The sequence below is a fragment of the Periophthalmus magnuspinnatus genome, chromosome 11 (assembly GCF_009829125.3).
Source record: "Periophthalmus magnuspinnatus isolate fPerMag1 chromosome 11, fPerMag1.2.pri, whole genome shotgun sequence".
In the NCBI taxonomy this organism is placed as follows: domain Eukaryota; kingdom Metazoa; phylum Chordata; class Actinopteri; order Gobiiformes; family Gobiidae; genus Periophthalmus; species Periophthalmus magnuspinnatus.
Window position 1 is genome coordinate 23,019,727 of NC_047136.2, and position 16,002 is coordinate 23,035,728.

General features: G+C 37.3%; 1 protein-coding gene across 1 annotated transcript in view; it reads right to left on the minus strand.

The window, feature by feature from the left end:
- Window positions 1-16,002, minus strand: part of skic2 (SKI2 subunit of superkiller complex) — a 25,078-nt gene continuing 9,076 nt past the window's right edge. Inside the window, exons 17-29 of the mRNA XM_033975070.2 lie at window positions 15,490-15,600; window positions 14,569-14,680; window positions 13,729-13,847; window positions 12,313-12,444; window positions 11,734-11,871; window positions 10,817-10,921; window positions 9,505-9,637; window positions 8,924-9,050; window positions 7,511-7,721; window positions 5,197-5,307; window positions 3,284-3,502; window positions 948-1,088; window positions 1-392 (exon numbers count right to left, since the gene is read on the minus strand). Of these exons, the coding sequence (XP_033830961.1) occupies window positions 192-392; window positions 948-1,088; window positions 3,284-3,502; window positions 5,197-5,307; window positions 7,511-7,721; window positions 8,924-9,050; window positions 9,505-9,637; window positions 10,817-10,921; window positions 11,734-11,871; window positions 12,313-12,444; window positions 13,729-13,847; window positions 14,569-14,680; window positions 15,490-15,600 (1,860 nt within the window). The 3' untranslated portion in view covers window positions 1-191. The remainder of the gene's footprint in view (window positions 393-947; window positions 1,089-3,283; window positions 3,503-5,196; window positions 5,308-7,510; window positions 7,722-8,923; window positions 9,051-9,504; window positions 9,638-10,816; window positions 10,922-11,733; window positions 11,872-12,312; window positions 12,445-13,728; window positions 13,848-14,568; window positions 14,681-15,489; window positions 15,601-16,002) is intronic.

The following is a 16,002-nucleotide window of genomic DNA, read 5'->3' on the forward strand; positions in this document are numbered from 1 at the left end:
GTTTCAATGTTTTATTTCTGTACAATAAATTACAATCTGGATTTCATTTTCTTCTTTCATTTTCTTCACTTGTCCTGCTAAAAGAGTTCATTCTCGCACTCTTTAATGTAAACATGACTATTGTAGGCACGTTGCTGCTGTCCCTCCTCCGTGTTTGGCAGCCCTCTCCCCTCTCCTACCTCTCACAGGGCTCAGTGGGTGTAGAGGGACGCAGTGAAGACTATATCCCGACGAATAGCCAAAGAGGCACGCTCCATTTTACTGCCCAGAACCGAGTCTCCTACGATCCGGGCCGCCTGCCGAACCTCCTTCAGGACCTCGTCCAGTCTCTGAATACAGCGCACTACTGTCCCCTCCTGGACGTCCGTGAGTTGTGCGATCTCCGCAAAGGGCTGGAGACAAGAGGAGGAGGTGGAGGAGGAGGAGGAGGAGGAGAGGTGAGAATGTGGCAAAGCACAGAATATGAAATGTGATAAATTATTCATAAAGCTTTTAGATGGCGTTTTTGTTACATTGAAAGTGAAAGAGGAACTACCGGTATATTTTAGTTTAAAACAGCACCCTGTAACCTTATAGAGGTGGCACATCACCTGCATGACTCCACTGAAAAAAAACATACTTCAGAACATAGATACATGTTATGCCATAGTGTTGAGTATTAAAACCAAAGGAACAACATTTCCAACAAACAAGTAGGAGGAGGTTTGTGGAGATGCAAGCCTGCTCAGAGTAAGGACACCTGTTTTTCTTTATATTGCTGTGCAATAAAAACTGAAAAAACATGCTTTTATTTGAGTCTACATTTGTCAAGCTGCATGATAGGGTTTTAACTGTCAAGCCAGTTAAAACTCTATCATACAGCTTGACAGCATAAATAGATTGAATGTATTTAGGCAGATCTGAAATGCCTTCTTTGAACATAAATAACTGCAGTTTTTGACCCTTACCATGCCCCTGGCCCAGCAGTACACCACCTCTGTCAGCCCAAACTTGAACTGTCCCACAAACTCCTCTGCGGTCTGCGGTATCCCACAATCCATCTGGAGCTCCCCGATTCGCTTGGCCACTGCTAGCACGCGCTCAATGCCCTGAAACACAAGTAATACACAGGAATTTAAAGTTCACACTGGAACTAACGGGAATGTTTACAATCCAGCCATGATATACTGTCTACAAGCTAACAAACGTCTTGATTAATGCATGTCTTAGCATTAAAGCTCCACTCTGTCACTTTGGAAATGTTATTGCTTTGCCAGAAATGTTCCACAGTATGGCATTAATCTTAGCTAGTTTGTATTTATGCAATAGCATTGGTTTTAAGACTTAAATGTCCTATATTATGCAAAATTGTCTCCTATGAGCTTTTAGCTATGTTAGAATGTTGTTCCTCAAAAACATTCCTGGAGTTGCGTTTTTAGACTTTTTTCCTTTAGTCTGTCTACATCTCCAAAGCTCAAAATGCTCTGTTCCACCTTGTGATCTCATGATGCGATAGTTCTCAAGTTAACAGATATTTTTTTAATCTTTTGTTTAGTATAGCTTGGCTGAAAGGGACTGAGATTATCCAAATGATTCTAGTGAAGGTGTATGGAGTTTAAAAACACAGTGGAGCACTTCCTGTATTACCACATGACATCACAAGGTGGAACAGAGTGTGTTCTGAGAAGAAGAACTCAGCCTAAATATACAGGGTTTGTGTGTTAAATATGTGAGAATGAAAGAAAAAAAAACAACTCCAGGTATGTTTTTGATGAGGAAACAACATTATAATATAGATCAGAAAATGGTGTAAAATAAACCCTTTAAAAGTCAGTATTTTTATGTTACAAAGATGAAGAAGTAAATAAGTGAGTCAGAGTCCAGTCATGTGTCCTTTGTGCCTTTGCTTTGGGGGAAAATGTTTCTCGTCAAATCTCCGACACTGTGACACAAACTGAGTGAGTCATCAGTGGGACGAGGCAGCAGCATAAAAACATGGGGCACTATATTAGATAAGAGACCCTGCACACCAGCTCAGCAGTGGTTATATTGAATGCATTATACAAGTTAAAACATTAGTATATGTACTTTAAACGGCCCGTTGTATTTTGTTTCATTCACACATGTTTTTCCCTCAAAAAGAAACCACTCTGTTCCACTTTATGATGTCATGTTGTAATACAGGAAGTGCTCCATTCTGTTTTTAAACTCCATACACCTTCACTAGAATCATTTGGATGACTTTAGCTCTGAAATTGCCCATCTCTACTGAACTAAAGGTAAACAGTAGCTGTTGATTTGAAACTCGAAAACTACCACTTCATGACATCACAAGGTGGAGCAGAGCATTTTGAGCTTTAGAGATGTAGACAGACTAGTAATAAAGAATTACTCAGACGTGTGTAAATGAAAAAAAAATAACACAACTCCGTGTATGTTTTTGAGGAGGTAACAACATTGCAACATGGCTTAAAGCTCACAAGAGTCAATTTTGTGTAATACAGGACCTTTAATTAGTGTATATCTCAGTGTTTTTAACAACCTTTATGAGATATCATTGATCGCAGCCTTATTACACACTGAAGCTATTAAATACATATAGGCGTAGAGAATCTAGGGCCAAATACAAAATTCTAAAGTATGTATTCTGAAAATTTCTCAAAATTAAAATGAAAAAAAAAGAAAAGGGAGTTCTCCATTTCTTACACTGCATGATTTCAGATAAAACCCTGTAAGTGTGATGTGTAAAATGACCTTCACTATTGAGCAGATGCATCAAAAGTACATTACCCTGGTTTTATTGTATTGTTTGTGGCTACAGGCTATACTGAAAGATAAACATAAGTTTATCAATCTTAGTAGTAACTGCTCACAAATGATGCAAAATAAAAATAAACATTTATCCAGATTCTGAATTTTATTCAGTGCATATAAAAATATTACTGATGGAGAAATGACATGTCTGTGTTGTACTGAGGGCTCCAACTGTCAGCCCAGTCCATGTTATTTTGGCCTGCATCACCAGAGGTATAATACTCCCTACAATGGAAGCACAGCCAGACTGGACTGGACTAGACTGGACAGGACAACACTATCACAGTGTCTGGAGGGTTCATGTGTCCTGTGTTAGAATTCCAGCATCACGCCTCTTAACTTCAACTCTCTCTACTACAGTTTATTCCACAACAGTGTATATTGCAAAGGTTTATAAAAAGTAAAAAAAAAATCATTACATTCTTTTATATTAAACGTTATTATATTAAGCGTAATGATTTATCTCTCATATATAATGTTCAAGTCTCACCTCTTTGAGCGTGTTGGTGAGATGTGGCTCCACCTGTGTGTTCTGTGTAAACACCAGACAGGACAGCAGGGCGGCGCTCTCCTCCGGGGCTAGAGGGCTCAGGGAGTTTTCAAACAGGAGCTCAGTGAGGAGCAGCTCATGACTACTGATCTGACAGGCCACACGCCCCTTCAACTGGACCGCTCCACTGCTGTCTATGTACTGGAGAGACTGCAGCACCTGGTGCAGATAAAAGGTACAGGTGTTATGGCATTGATAATGGGTGTGTGACAAGGTTTACAATGGTTTCAGAATGAAACAAAAATGAGAAAAATTAGGTCTGTTGCCTTAGAGATTTAAAACAAAATAATAAATCTTTTGAATCTAAAAAAAAATATCTAAATGTTGCATATAACAGGAAGTTGAAACCCATAAATCAGGGGTGTTGCCACATATTGAAACATATAGAGGGTGGAGGCAGAGCAGTACAATAATTCAACCTAGAGAAAAGCTTAGGGCTTTAGAAAATCTTCATTGCATGATTAGGAGACACCATACAACATAAGCCGTATATTATATATTTCAAATTGAAGGTCCATTTACCCCTGACCAATGAAAAACTGCACCCATAACATAACATCTACTCATTAAATAGGGAGTATTTTACTTCTATGGGGTATTAACTGCTAAAACAAAACATGTAGATTTCCATGTTATCCTTTCTTGTTTAGAAACTGCTATACTCGCCCAAAACAACCTATTAACATCTTTTATTCACTTTTGTTCCTCTCCTTTGGTTGAATTGGTTGAATCCAGCTGTCAGTCACTCAGACACTCAGAATCTTACAGAGGCCGGCCAATAGGAGCACGGGGTGAGATAAAATGTGTTTGAGTCCAGCGGTGCATTAACAGAAGAATAAGTGAATCACTGTATGACAATTTTACCAAAATGTCACAGGAATGAGATCAAAATTCTGTTTTTTTTAGGCCTGTCATGATTACTATATATATTAGTATATATAGTACTACAGTACATTACTAGTCAATGGCTGAAATCTTGTCATCATCCTCCTCATTAAACTGGTGGTGTGAGTAACAGCACTCAACACTCAAGGGACAAGAGCAGAGACTGAATAAGGGTCAATCCCCTAATTAACAGGAGAGGATAAGATAGAAATTCACAATTGGAGCATTTTAAATCAAACGATTTTATAAACTTTCATAATCAACATGCTGTTTCATGTTTAATAGATTTGCTGCTTTGAATTTTGCACAAAAGACTGTGACAAAATGAGGATTCAGGATTTCCATATTTGACAATAAGGCTCATGAATACACAGTGTTTTATGAATGTGGAGTGCGACAGGTGCAATTTGGATTTGAGTAAAAGATTATCTGAAAAAACAGCACGACCTTAAAAAGTGAGGTAATTAATACAAAAATAACAAACTATTTTTAAAGTAAGTTTAATTAAGATATTGCCATGCAGTGTTAAACTAGTTCAGATATAGATTCGAAGGTTCGGGAAATGTTTTGGGACATTTAACATGTTGGCAGATGTAATTTGTCCCCTACAGCCTTATCTCAATTTACACCATAAAATAAAACATAAAACTCTCAAAATTATAACATTTTAAGCCTGTTCATAGCAACAGAAGCTAACGTGTTACCGTGGCAACTAGAGCAACATGTAGAGTTGTTTTATTTTTTTATGGTTTATGCATTTGAGTACCTGATTGAACAAAGCTTGTGTTGTTAAAGGTGCATTATTTAACATTTCTGGAGGAAGGAGACAAGCAGGTGGCGTATTTTGGATAGAATGTTTCTCAGTATGACATTAGACTTATGTATCACCATGGAGACAAGCAAGTCCTGTGCTAAATAAACCTGTGACTGATTAATTGGTTGATTGACAGCCTAACAATATTTCAAACCTTGATTCGTTGGTGATATTCAGGCAGCAGCGTCAGGGACTGATCTGAAACCAGGAACAGCAGTTTGTCCAGCTCCTCTTGGACGCTCATCCGCTCTTTAACTCGAGAAAACTAGAACAAAAAACACAAATCAATTGGTAATAAAATGGCATGTAAGCTCCGAACTTCAAACTGACTCCATTTCAAAAATAAAGAGCTCACTGTATCTGTGACCTTGTGCCATAGACTGGACAATCTTCTGAGAATTTTTATCTGATTTGAGTTTTTTTTTTTTTTTTAATTAATACATTTTTTTTTAACTAACTGGTATACTTTATTTATTCATTATTTTGATAACAACAGAGGATATCAACTTAGTAATATTGCAGTCCCCAAGTTACAGATCATAGCAAAAACAAATAGGTTCTCCTATACATTTCAATGTTCAAGCACATTAATGACGTCCCTGTGACCAGAACTCTCCCTTTAAACAAATCTGTGCCATTACTTTCTGTATCCAGGCATTAAGAGACGGAACCAGGTGGAACGACGCCAAGTAAAGCCAGACTGGAGTTGTTTTGACTCGTAGCGATGTAGTTGGTTTGTAGATAGTTTGTAGTTAATTTGTATTTAGGGTTATGCAATTAATCCAATTTTAAGTATTGGTCTTTTTACGAGGTCTACAGCCAATCCTCTGTCAGTAACAGCATGTGGTTTGGAGCAGAGTTCAGACTTTAGAGGAAGTAATTGTACTATTTTTTATCTTAAATAGCTTTGATTCTTCTAATTTTCCTCTGGTCATATTTACTTGTTTTTCACAAGAAAAAATAAAATTTTATCCAAAATGCATAGGTCTAATTTTGTGTTCCAGTAGTTAAGTGATTTTGTACATAGAAATGTCTTTTTTCAAAATATGAAAAAAAGGAACCAGAACACATTAAAACCAAAGACCCAAGACCAAGAAACCAAAAATATGAAAGTCAGTACATATTTTGAAATAAATTACCGGTAATTTTTTGTAAATATTTAGTTTTTCTGTTTGCATAATGCAATAACATCTATCTTCAAGTCTCCCCAGAGCAGTTAGACAGGCAGCATACATAAAACATGAAGCTTTGGCTGGAGTCTGACAGCTTAAAAGAGAAGATTGGTTCACATTCACTTCAAGGTTTTACAGTATGAAAAATAAAAATGAAGGGACAAAAAAGCTGATTTTGAATTGTCAAATGTTCTTGTCACACAGTCACACTGCCAAATGTTGAGAATTTTACTTGAGAGATATTTTAACCACATCACACATGTAATGTAATGTAGTGAATTTATTATCACTTATGTTCTTGGGTTTCAGTTTCCTGTTTATAGGCGCCATTTGGAGTATTTTTCACCATTAATCATTTGTTTAGAATATTGCTATGGCAACAGTGCTGAGCTGTAATAAACGATTATTTTCTTATCAATATTTTTTCTAATTAAATGACTAATTGCCTGTACAGTCCACAGTGTCGTGAGCCTGTAGCCTACATTCCATGGTGGACATGTTCAAGCGTTAATGGCACCTGCATGTCATGTGTAGCTCCACTGAGAAATAGTCTCCCTGAAGCACAGTTTACGTTTGGACACAGTTTGGATGGAGCAGATAGTGCAGACGGCCTGTGCCACGTGCAGCGCTGTAAAGTCTGCCTTGATTTTACAACATGAGGAGCCCTTCCTGGTTTCACTTTCTATTCATCCACACTGTCAACATGATCACTCCTGATCTGAAAACTCTCTGGCGATGGTCTTCTGTGTGTGTCTCGCATGTGCACTGCTGTGCTCTGTGTGGAAATACAGCGCAGATGTTCAGAGCGCACCTGTACCCATTTTATCTGGCACATTCATTAAAGGTGACGCATCGACCTGCTCTACAACAGCACTACTTTTTTATCACTTTGAAACTGATGAACAGTCAGTGCTCTATACCTCTTAAGTAGGACTAATTGTGGTTAAACTCTGGGCCTGATCTAGTCCTAGATCTGGTTTATTACTCATGCGGTCTCAGCTCTGGAAGAGTCCTGATTTATTCCTGATTTTTCCTTACATACGGAGTAACACATATATTGGAATTATAATAAAATGGTATGGGCATCTCAACTTGTCCATAACTCCCTAAGTGTAAGATTTACTTTATTGTCCCTGTTGGGAAATGTGTCCTCTGCATTTGACCCATCCTTCAATGACCCAGTCAGGAGCAGTGGGCGAGTTTCAGATCTTGAGCTTCAGATCATGAGCTAGGTTTGGTCAGCACTGTCTTACCTGGAGGATTTTACTTCTTATGCATGTTTTAAATTAGCCTCACCTGTTCAGCGAATGTGGGCGAGTGGATGCAGTTGAAGTCCCTCAGAGCGTCCTGGAGCAGCCTGAGCCTCATTGATCCTTCCACCACCTCCACACTCTTCAGCTGTAGGTCGTTCACAGGGTCCAGAGAAGTCACTCCCCCCGGGTTCGCCTCGGCCAATCGCAGAAGCTCCTGGGTTGCCGTGGAGATTGCCTGTCCGGGAGGGTCGTTCCTGATATTGATAGAGACATAAAGCACAACATGATCTTATACTCAATATGATTAATGGGTAGTTGTAATAAATATGGACCTGTTAAACTTTCAAGTGATTTAAATTTTTTAACAATTAAACTACAATTGTACAAAACTACATCTTTTGAAAGGCCACAAGTCCTCAAAATGGTGTCTGAAACAAGAAAAAGTAATGTCATTTTATCATCAAAGTTCTGATTTTAAGTATGTAATATATAATAAATGAGAGCTAAACATATGCTCTTCAGATGAAAACTAGAGATATTGTCTGGAGTTATGAAGAAAAAACAAAGCATTTTTCCTTATTACATCTAAAAAGGCGACAAGTGCAACGAATGTGCAGTCGCTGAAACAAAACTATTCAACAGTGAAGTGTCTGGTGTATCATTATTATTTTATTTTCAATCTTCAAAGCTGTCCTACTTTATATATTCACTTAAATCACTCATACACACTGTTAATCTTGTGACTATCCATTTCATTCACTCATTTGTTAGAACCAACAATGTAATTACATTTGGGGAAAAAACTGGCCAAGATAAGTTAAGTTTTAATCTAATGCCATAGAATTGTCTAATGTTACTGTATATGTCTATATCAAAATCTATTTTTATTTAACTTAATGCATGTCCTTATTCACAGTTTATATTATTATTTTTTGAATGCTGAAGCAAGTAATTAATTGCACGCATCTCCGTCTATTTTGTATACTCTGTACACAACCAGTCAAAGGTTTGGATACACATCTTTTAAAAAATATTTGAAGTTTTCCACTTTCCACATTTTATATACACACAGAGGACATCAAATATATGGAAGATATATGGAATCATGTAGAAAAGGGGAAAAAAAACAAAAACAAAAACGCAACTATTTTTTAAATATTTCATATTCAAATCCTCAAAGTAGCCACCCTTTGCTTTATCGACAGTGCTGCACTTTCACTTCATAGCTGTGCCACGACACGGTCAAGAAATGATGAAAAGTGCAACGTAGTGATCAAAGCAAAGGGTGGCTACTTAAAAAACCCCAAAAAAACTCCCATATGTGTCCATTCATAGTTTTGATGCCTTCAGTGAGGATCTACAATGTAAATAATTAGGAAATAAAGAAGAAAAACAAATGAAAAAGTGCATCCAAATGTTTGGTCGTGTGTTATATCTAAGCATCATGTTGTCTCACTTGAATCGGGGCTGCTGTCTTTTGTTGTAGTTGTCGATGATTCTGTCGGGAATCACTTTGAGAGTTTTCACTGTGATCGCAGAAATGTCCTGCAGCTTCAGCTTCTGCACCGTGTGACTGCAGGGACCTGAGGAAACAACACACGTGACTTATGAACTAGCTGTAAAAGTAAAGAAAATGAACTGGTCAACTACAGTGATACAAAGGTATGTATATTACATTTTTATGTCAAGCACTGATCCAACTTTTTCGGTCAACAGTACTTGGGTTTTGAAAATCAGCCAAACCCCCTACACCAAATGATGCTACTTTCCAAAAAACATTTATTAAATACAATAAAAGGTAACATGGTGATCTAAATATGTTATGCGTTAGCAATTAATACCCCACAGAAGTAAAACAAAAAAAGCAATTTGACATTTTTCCCAAACCGTTCAGCCCTATATCACATTCAGCCTGAACAAAGAAACTACTACTACTGCATTATCTCTACACCGACCACAGTCTCTCTTCCCTGGTTTTCAAGGACAAATACATAAGACTCCCTGAGTGAATTCCAGTGAGTTTAGTGCCAGTCTGACCTTCAGGGATGAACAGCGCAGTGTTGAACAGATGAGGAAACGCATCGCTGTTGTTTTTTCCGCCTCCCTCCTCGTTCCCTTTTTCACAGATGATCAGAGCCGTGAAGGTGCGATTCACTGAGTCACTGGAGACCTGGAGACAAGAAACAAGGAAATATATCAAACATAAAATGAAGAAAGTGAAGTGGAGATGGAGATGAGTCAGCTGTGAAGGCAGAGGACATTTATAATATAATAAAGTGGTCTGTCAGTGTTTCTCAACGTACGCGAGCTCCTTCAGGTGGTGCATGGACAGCTCTTCAGTCTGTGTGTTTGCCTAAATTAGACTTCATTTTAACCACTCATTAGTCCTGCTTTAGAATTCTAGCTCGCACACATGAATGCTGCTGTTGTGTCCTTGGGTCAGACATTTAACCCACCTTGCCCTCAGTGTCTGTGTACACAGGTGTATGAATGTGTGTGTAAATAGGTGAGTGGTTTCTTGATGTAAAGCGCTTTGAGTGCTTTGAAAGTGGAAAAGCACTATATAAAAATTAGACCATGTAGTCCAGCTTTAGACCAGGTTTAGCCCATGATTAGACCTGGAAAAGTCCTATTATAGATTCAATTCTTTTTTAGATCTGGTGGTACTCAGAAAGTGAAATCTTTTCTTTGGTGGTACCTGTGTGAAATATTTGGGACCTGGTCTATGGCACTGGGTCATTGTTGGGTTTAAGATTACATCGCAACATTTTATAGGCCAATATTGTTTAACACAGATAAGATGGGGGCAGAAATTATTTATATTTTTAAAAAACTGAGAGTAATACAGTGAGTTCTGAGGTCTAGCCAATCATATAAATTATCAGGTTAAAAATATGTGCATTTCTCTTTTGGATATTTTATGGCAAAGTCCAATGTAATCAATAGAGAAAACTTTGCTTGTCCCCAAGCTGGGAGTATAAAATAATCACATTTGTCCTGGTTTGGACCTAGTGCTGATATAGACATGGTTTAGTCCTGTTCTAGTCAAAACAGATATGGGACAGTATTAGAACAAAAATGGTTAATTGATTGCCATATACTACATATATCAAATATTGAAATCACAATAGGGCTGCAACAACTAAACAAACAGTGACTCATCGATTACTAAAAATATGTATTACTGACTTAAAAATCAAGTTTTTTTGGACTATAAACAGACTTTCATATATAAATAACATATATAAATTGATATTCTTGTTTTGGTTTACTCGAGGGTAAGTTTAGTCCCAATTTTGATATGGCGTTTGTGCAAGAATAGACTAGAAATGTAATGAATATCTCTCACCTGTAGGATGACTCCTAAAGCGTTGAGGTGTTGTGAGTTGTTGACGACCACGACTCGACCGACAGACAGAGCTTTGAGCCCGTTCACTGACTCCAGGACGGCTTTCTGTAGTTGTATAAAATAATAGCTTAGCATAATGTTAAAAATAAACTAATGCAAATGTAAATGTAAATAAGGTAAGGACCATAGACTGTATAAAGAAGTGGACTAAGTGAGTGCAACGTCACCCATAGTTTTCAGCTCCAGCCAATTTGGAGCCAAGTTCCATAATAGGAATTCCGACCGCGAGTATCATAGCAACCAAAAAGCCAATCCGGAGCAAAGCTGTTGAAGGTAACACCCCTTCCCGCCCGCACCACTGGTTTGGCAGGGGATAGGCACTTAGCAATAGTGTCAATCAAACCTGTTGCTTATGCTAGTGGGAGTGACCTTGGGGAAAGAAGGCAGCTGATTTGTCCCTTATTAATATTGTCTGTGTACTCCCTCAGTTGTCCAGGTCTGATCCATAGCACGATTTGTCCAGTTGACAGATTTAAACTTAATCTTTTGCTCTTATTAATGATCATATCTTGAGATATGGACAAAATGGTGAAATAAAAAATCATGTAGAGTGGGCTGATATGAACATTTTAACAGCAAAATAACGAGCTTGACAGCAGCAGTTACTGAGAGAGGGGTGACAGTTTTCTAATGTAAAGTGAATTGGAGCTGAGTCGATGGAAGAACACCCATGATCACTTCTTATTTGGAACGCGCTGGCTAGCAGGTTAGCTATGTCCATTAATATATACAGTCTATGGTAAAGAGGCAGCACAATAACATGTATGGAGGAGTGTTGGCATAATATAACTTCATATATTTGAAAAAGGTACGTTTCATTGCATCTTTGCAGTTCATCTCTCTGGTGTCTTTTGTACCTGCACAGCCTCCGTAGTGGTCCTGAGCTCTGTCATGGTGTGGTAGTACGCCAGGAGATCAGAGAGTTGTCCCTCAGTGTCCAGTGGAGGCAGAGAGGACAGGATCTGCTTCAGCTCACGGATCCGGCTCTCACTCGCCTAGCACATATATTAAAAACTTTTAGATTAAAAGATAGCCTCCCCACATCCCAGTTTTAATGATATAAACCAGACTCAAATACTTGTTTTTATCTTGTGATGCCCTTCACTGCATAGAGAAAAAAAACAAAAAACAGAACTATTTCATTTTAAACAGTTTGGAAAGTGAGGAATATTTTTGGACCACTGCAAACAAATCCTGAGATTTAATCAAGTGTTGATAAAATTTACACTTATACAAGTTACAGTTTGTTTACTTCCTTAAATTTTTTTTCCCCTTCAAACCCCACACCTCCCACCTCATTTTCCTGAACCCCCCTTTTGATGGTAGTATACAGAGGTGAAAGAAAAATATAGGAACATAAAAAACATAATAAAGATAAATAAAAAATGTAAAAATAAATAAATAAAATAAATTAACAGCAACAACAACAACGATACCTGTGTGTCTCGGTGGCTCTCAGAGAAGCTCCTCCTCATCATGTCTGTGACTCTGAGCGCTTCGACTCGCAGCAGGTTCAAGATCATAGTGTAGGTCAGTCTGAACTGAGACTGGAGCATTGTCGGCTTACCCTGCGACGAAATCCAACAAGAGAAATTTGCATATGTTCATAATTGTATATTAAATATTGATTCATTTCTGTCACAATATTCACAATATAGAATTAGCTGAAATCCGATGGAAAGCAGGGTTCAATGTAACTATGGGTGAAGCTGTATTTAAAAAAATAATCTTCACTGATTATAGGAAAAAACAATATCCTTATATTAACTATACTGATAAATGTCCTCTCAAGAATTAAGCCACTTTTGCAACTTTTTGATTTATGCAGACTTCTTTCAATTTCAGGAATTTCATTTTGACAGTTTTAACATTATTTCTACCACAGACCACAAACTCAAATATTACACTATTTTCTGATCTATGTTGTTACCTCAGAAAACAGATCTGGAGTTCTGTTTTGTTTCATTCACACATTTTTAACAAACAAATCCTGCATATTTAGTTCTTCTCTCAAACAGAAATCAACCTGTTCCACCTTGTGATGTCATGTGGTAATACAGGAAGTGCCCTACCGCGTTTTTAAACTCCGTACAGTTTCACTAGAATCATTTGGATGATTTCAGCGTTGGAATTTCCAATCTCTATTAAACTAAAGGTAAAATTTAGCTGTTAATTTGAAAACTACCACTTCATGACATCACAAAGTGGGGCATTTTGACCTTTGGAGGTGTAGACAGACTAATAATTATTGTTACTCAAACAAGTGTGAATGAAACAACAACACAAGTATGTTTTTGAGGAGGTAACAGCATTATAACATGGTTTAAAGATCACAAGAGTCAATTTTGCGTAATATAGGACCTTTAAACTAGTTTCAGTGTGCTACTATTCACCACCAATCTAAATACAAATGTTATGTTGCTCTAGAGACCTGAGTTGCATTACTTGAGTTGTGCTTGCCATATTAAATCCCTATTACGCCTCATCATGAAGTCTACAGTTCATTATCAAATGCATTCAAAAGAGCAAATATTTTTGAAACTCACAATGCATTTAATATTATGCATAAAAACCCTCAACTGGCAAAACTGTAAAAGCTTCAAGTTCATGAAAATTGATTTATTTCTGCCTAAGAGCCCAGAGCTTATCTCCTCAGAGCAAAGCGAGTTCAAATAACCCACTCAACTGTATAATTAAATGTGAGATAACCAGACTTTGCTTGAGAAAATTCAATGGGACATATTTTTGTAGCTATTATAACTTCATAATCTTGTTACTATAATAAAAAGCATAATATATAATGTATTCATTTCAAACTTGCAGATTAGTAAGAACAAAATTACAGAACTAACCAGCATCATGACGTGGAGGTCAGACATTTCATGAACTCCAACTTTGCACAAAATGATGACTGTCCCTGTGGCGTCCAAACCTCTTCTTCCTGCTCGCCCGGCCATTTGAATATATTCACCTGGAATAACGAAACAGATATGGGAAAGTATTAGAAGAAGGGCATCAGGCTTACTTGATTGCCACTGTAACTTAATTTACAACACAACAAAGTTAACATATGACATTCTGGAAAACAAAATGTTTCCACAAAAACAGCAATGTTATTAAATATAAATTAGATTAGATTAGATAATACTTTATTGTCAGATCAGAGATCTGAAATTAATTCACATCATATATACTGTGGGATTTTGATGACAAATAGAAATAGATAATACTTTATTGTCAGATCAGAGATCTGAAATTAATTCACATCATATATACTGTGGGATTTTGATGACAAATAGAAAAATACCACTGCCAACGCACTATACTAACTATCAAGAGGTGAGGTTTTAAGTAAGCATTTTCAGCCTAGATCTTGTAACAAAAATAAAAAACTATCTAGCCACCTAACAACCCCTCATTCCACCCTAGGGCCTAGTTTACACACCAATGAGTTTTCACAAATCTGCAATGTTTTGATATTGGACTGGCCTCTTTTTTACAAGCTATGTGTTCACCAAATCCCCCACTCTGTTGAAAATCCTGGAAGAGGTAGTGTCACTGGGGCCACATAAATGTTTCATTATGTAAGGGCAGAGAAGGCAGAACAGCTCTGAGTCTGAAATAATAAGCTAAAATAAAATGTCAGATTAAGTTTGAGAGGGAGTGACAGAAAGAGGAGACAGAGGCAGCACCGGGGAGCAGGTTCCTGAATCCCGTCCCGTCGTGTTTCCGGATGCTGTCAAACACCACAGTCCTGGCAGGCATATTCACTCCCATCGCAAACGTCTCTGTGGCAAAAAGCACCTGCACAGACATGACACCAGGTTAAATAACAGTGTCTGCGGTTACATACTCACTCAAAATAAGATTATTATGCGTTTTTTAAGTAATAAAACTGTTAAAATTAAATGTAAACAGCAAAATTATTTGCATCAGATTATGAAGTTTGCATATCATTTAAAGAGGAGGTATTTTACTTCTATGGGGTATTAATTGCTAACACATAACATATTTAGATCGCCATGTTACCTTTTATTGTTTTGAAAATGGTGTATTTGCCGGAAAACCACATATTAATAATTATAATAACTAAGGGCCCAGGAGAGATCACAAAATTACTGGAACATGCATGGTGACTAAAACCTCTTCAGGCATGTTTTTGATGAGGGAACAACATTATAACATGCTAGAAAGGTAAAAAAAAATAATAATAATTGCATAACACCCCCTCTTTAAATACTGTAATCAGACAGAGAGTGGGGATGAAAGTCTCTTCTATGCCATATATGTGGGAGGGTATATTTTTCCCACATGCATGGGAAAAAAAGTCCAGTGCTACATCATCATTATATTCAACACTTAAAGTGTGAATGTCTCAATGGTTTTATGGTTTAACATATATTAGAATTAACATAAAAAGTGAAGTGAAATATATTTGTTATATTTGTGTATGGCTGTTTAACAAATCCACTCTGTAAAATCCTATATCGGTGTGGTTGATTTGTCATTTTTGTTACTGTAATGTTTCATGTACAGAATTCTGGCATTTGTCATATGATTCTGTTTTGATAGGAAAACTAAATAAACACTGTGGCCCTGCAGTGTGGCTGTACCTTCACCAGGCCTCTGGAGAACAGCATTTCGATCACCTCCTTCAGAATGGGCAGGATCCCACTGTGATGCACCGCGATGCCTCTCTTCAACAGGCCCCTCATCAGCAGGATCTGAGCAACAACCACAGAGCAAAAACTTTTTATTTGACTGTTATTTTGTACTTTTGTGACCTACTAAAATAATATAACAAGACATAAAACAGCATTGTGTAACTTTCTGCATGTGGCACATCACCTGCATGATTCCATGGAAATAGAATGTTAAAACCACACTACGGAACATTCTTCATTGACATAGATAAAGTTTATGCCATACTGTGGAATATTATTACTAAAATAACATTTCCTTGGAGCAGGTGGAAGCCCTTCTCCAGGCTAAGTGACGACTACTTCTGTGGAAATGCAAGCCCACTAAGGACACATGCTTTTTCCTGCATTTTTTAGTGTCATCAAGCATCCAAAAAAAAATGCATTTAATTAAGTCATTTTTTGGAGCTTTAAGAAAAAGAAGAA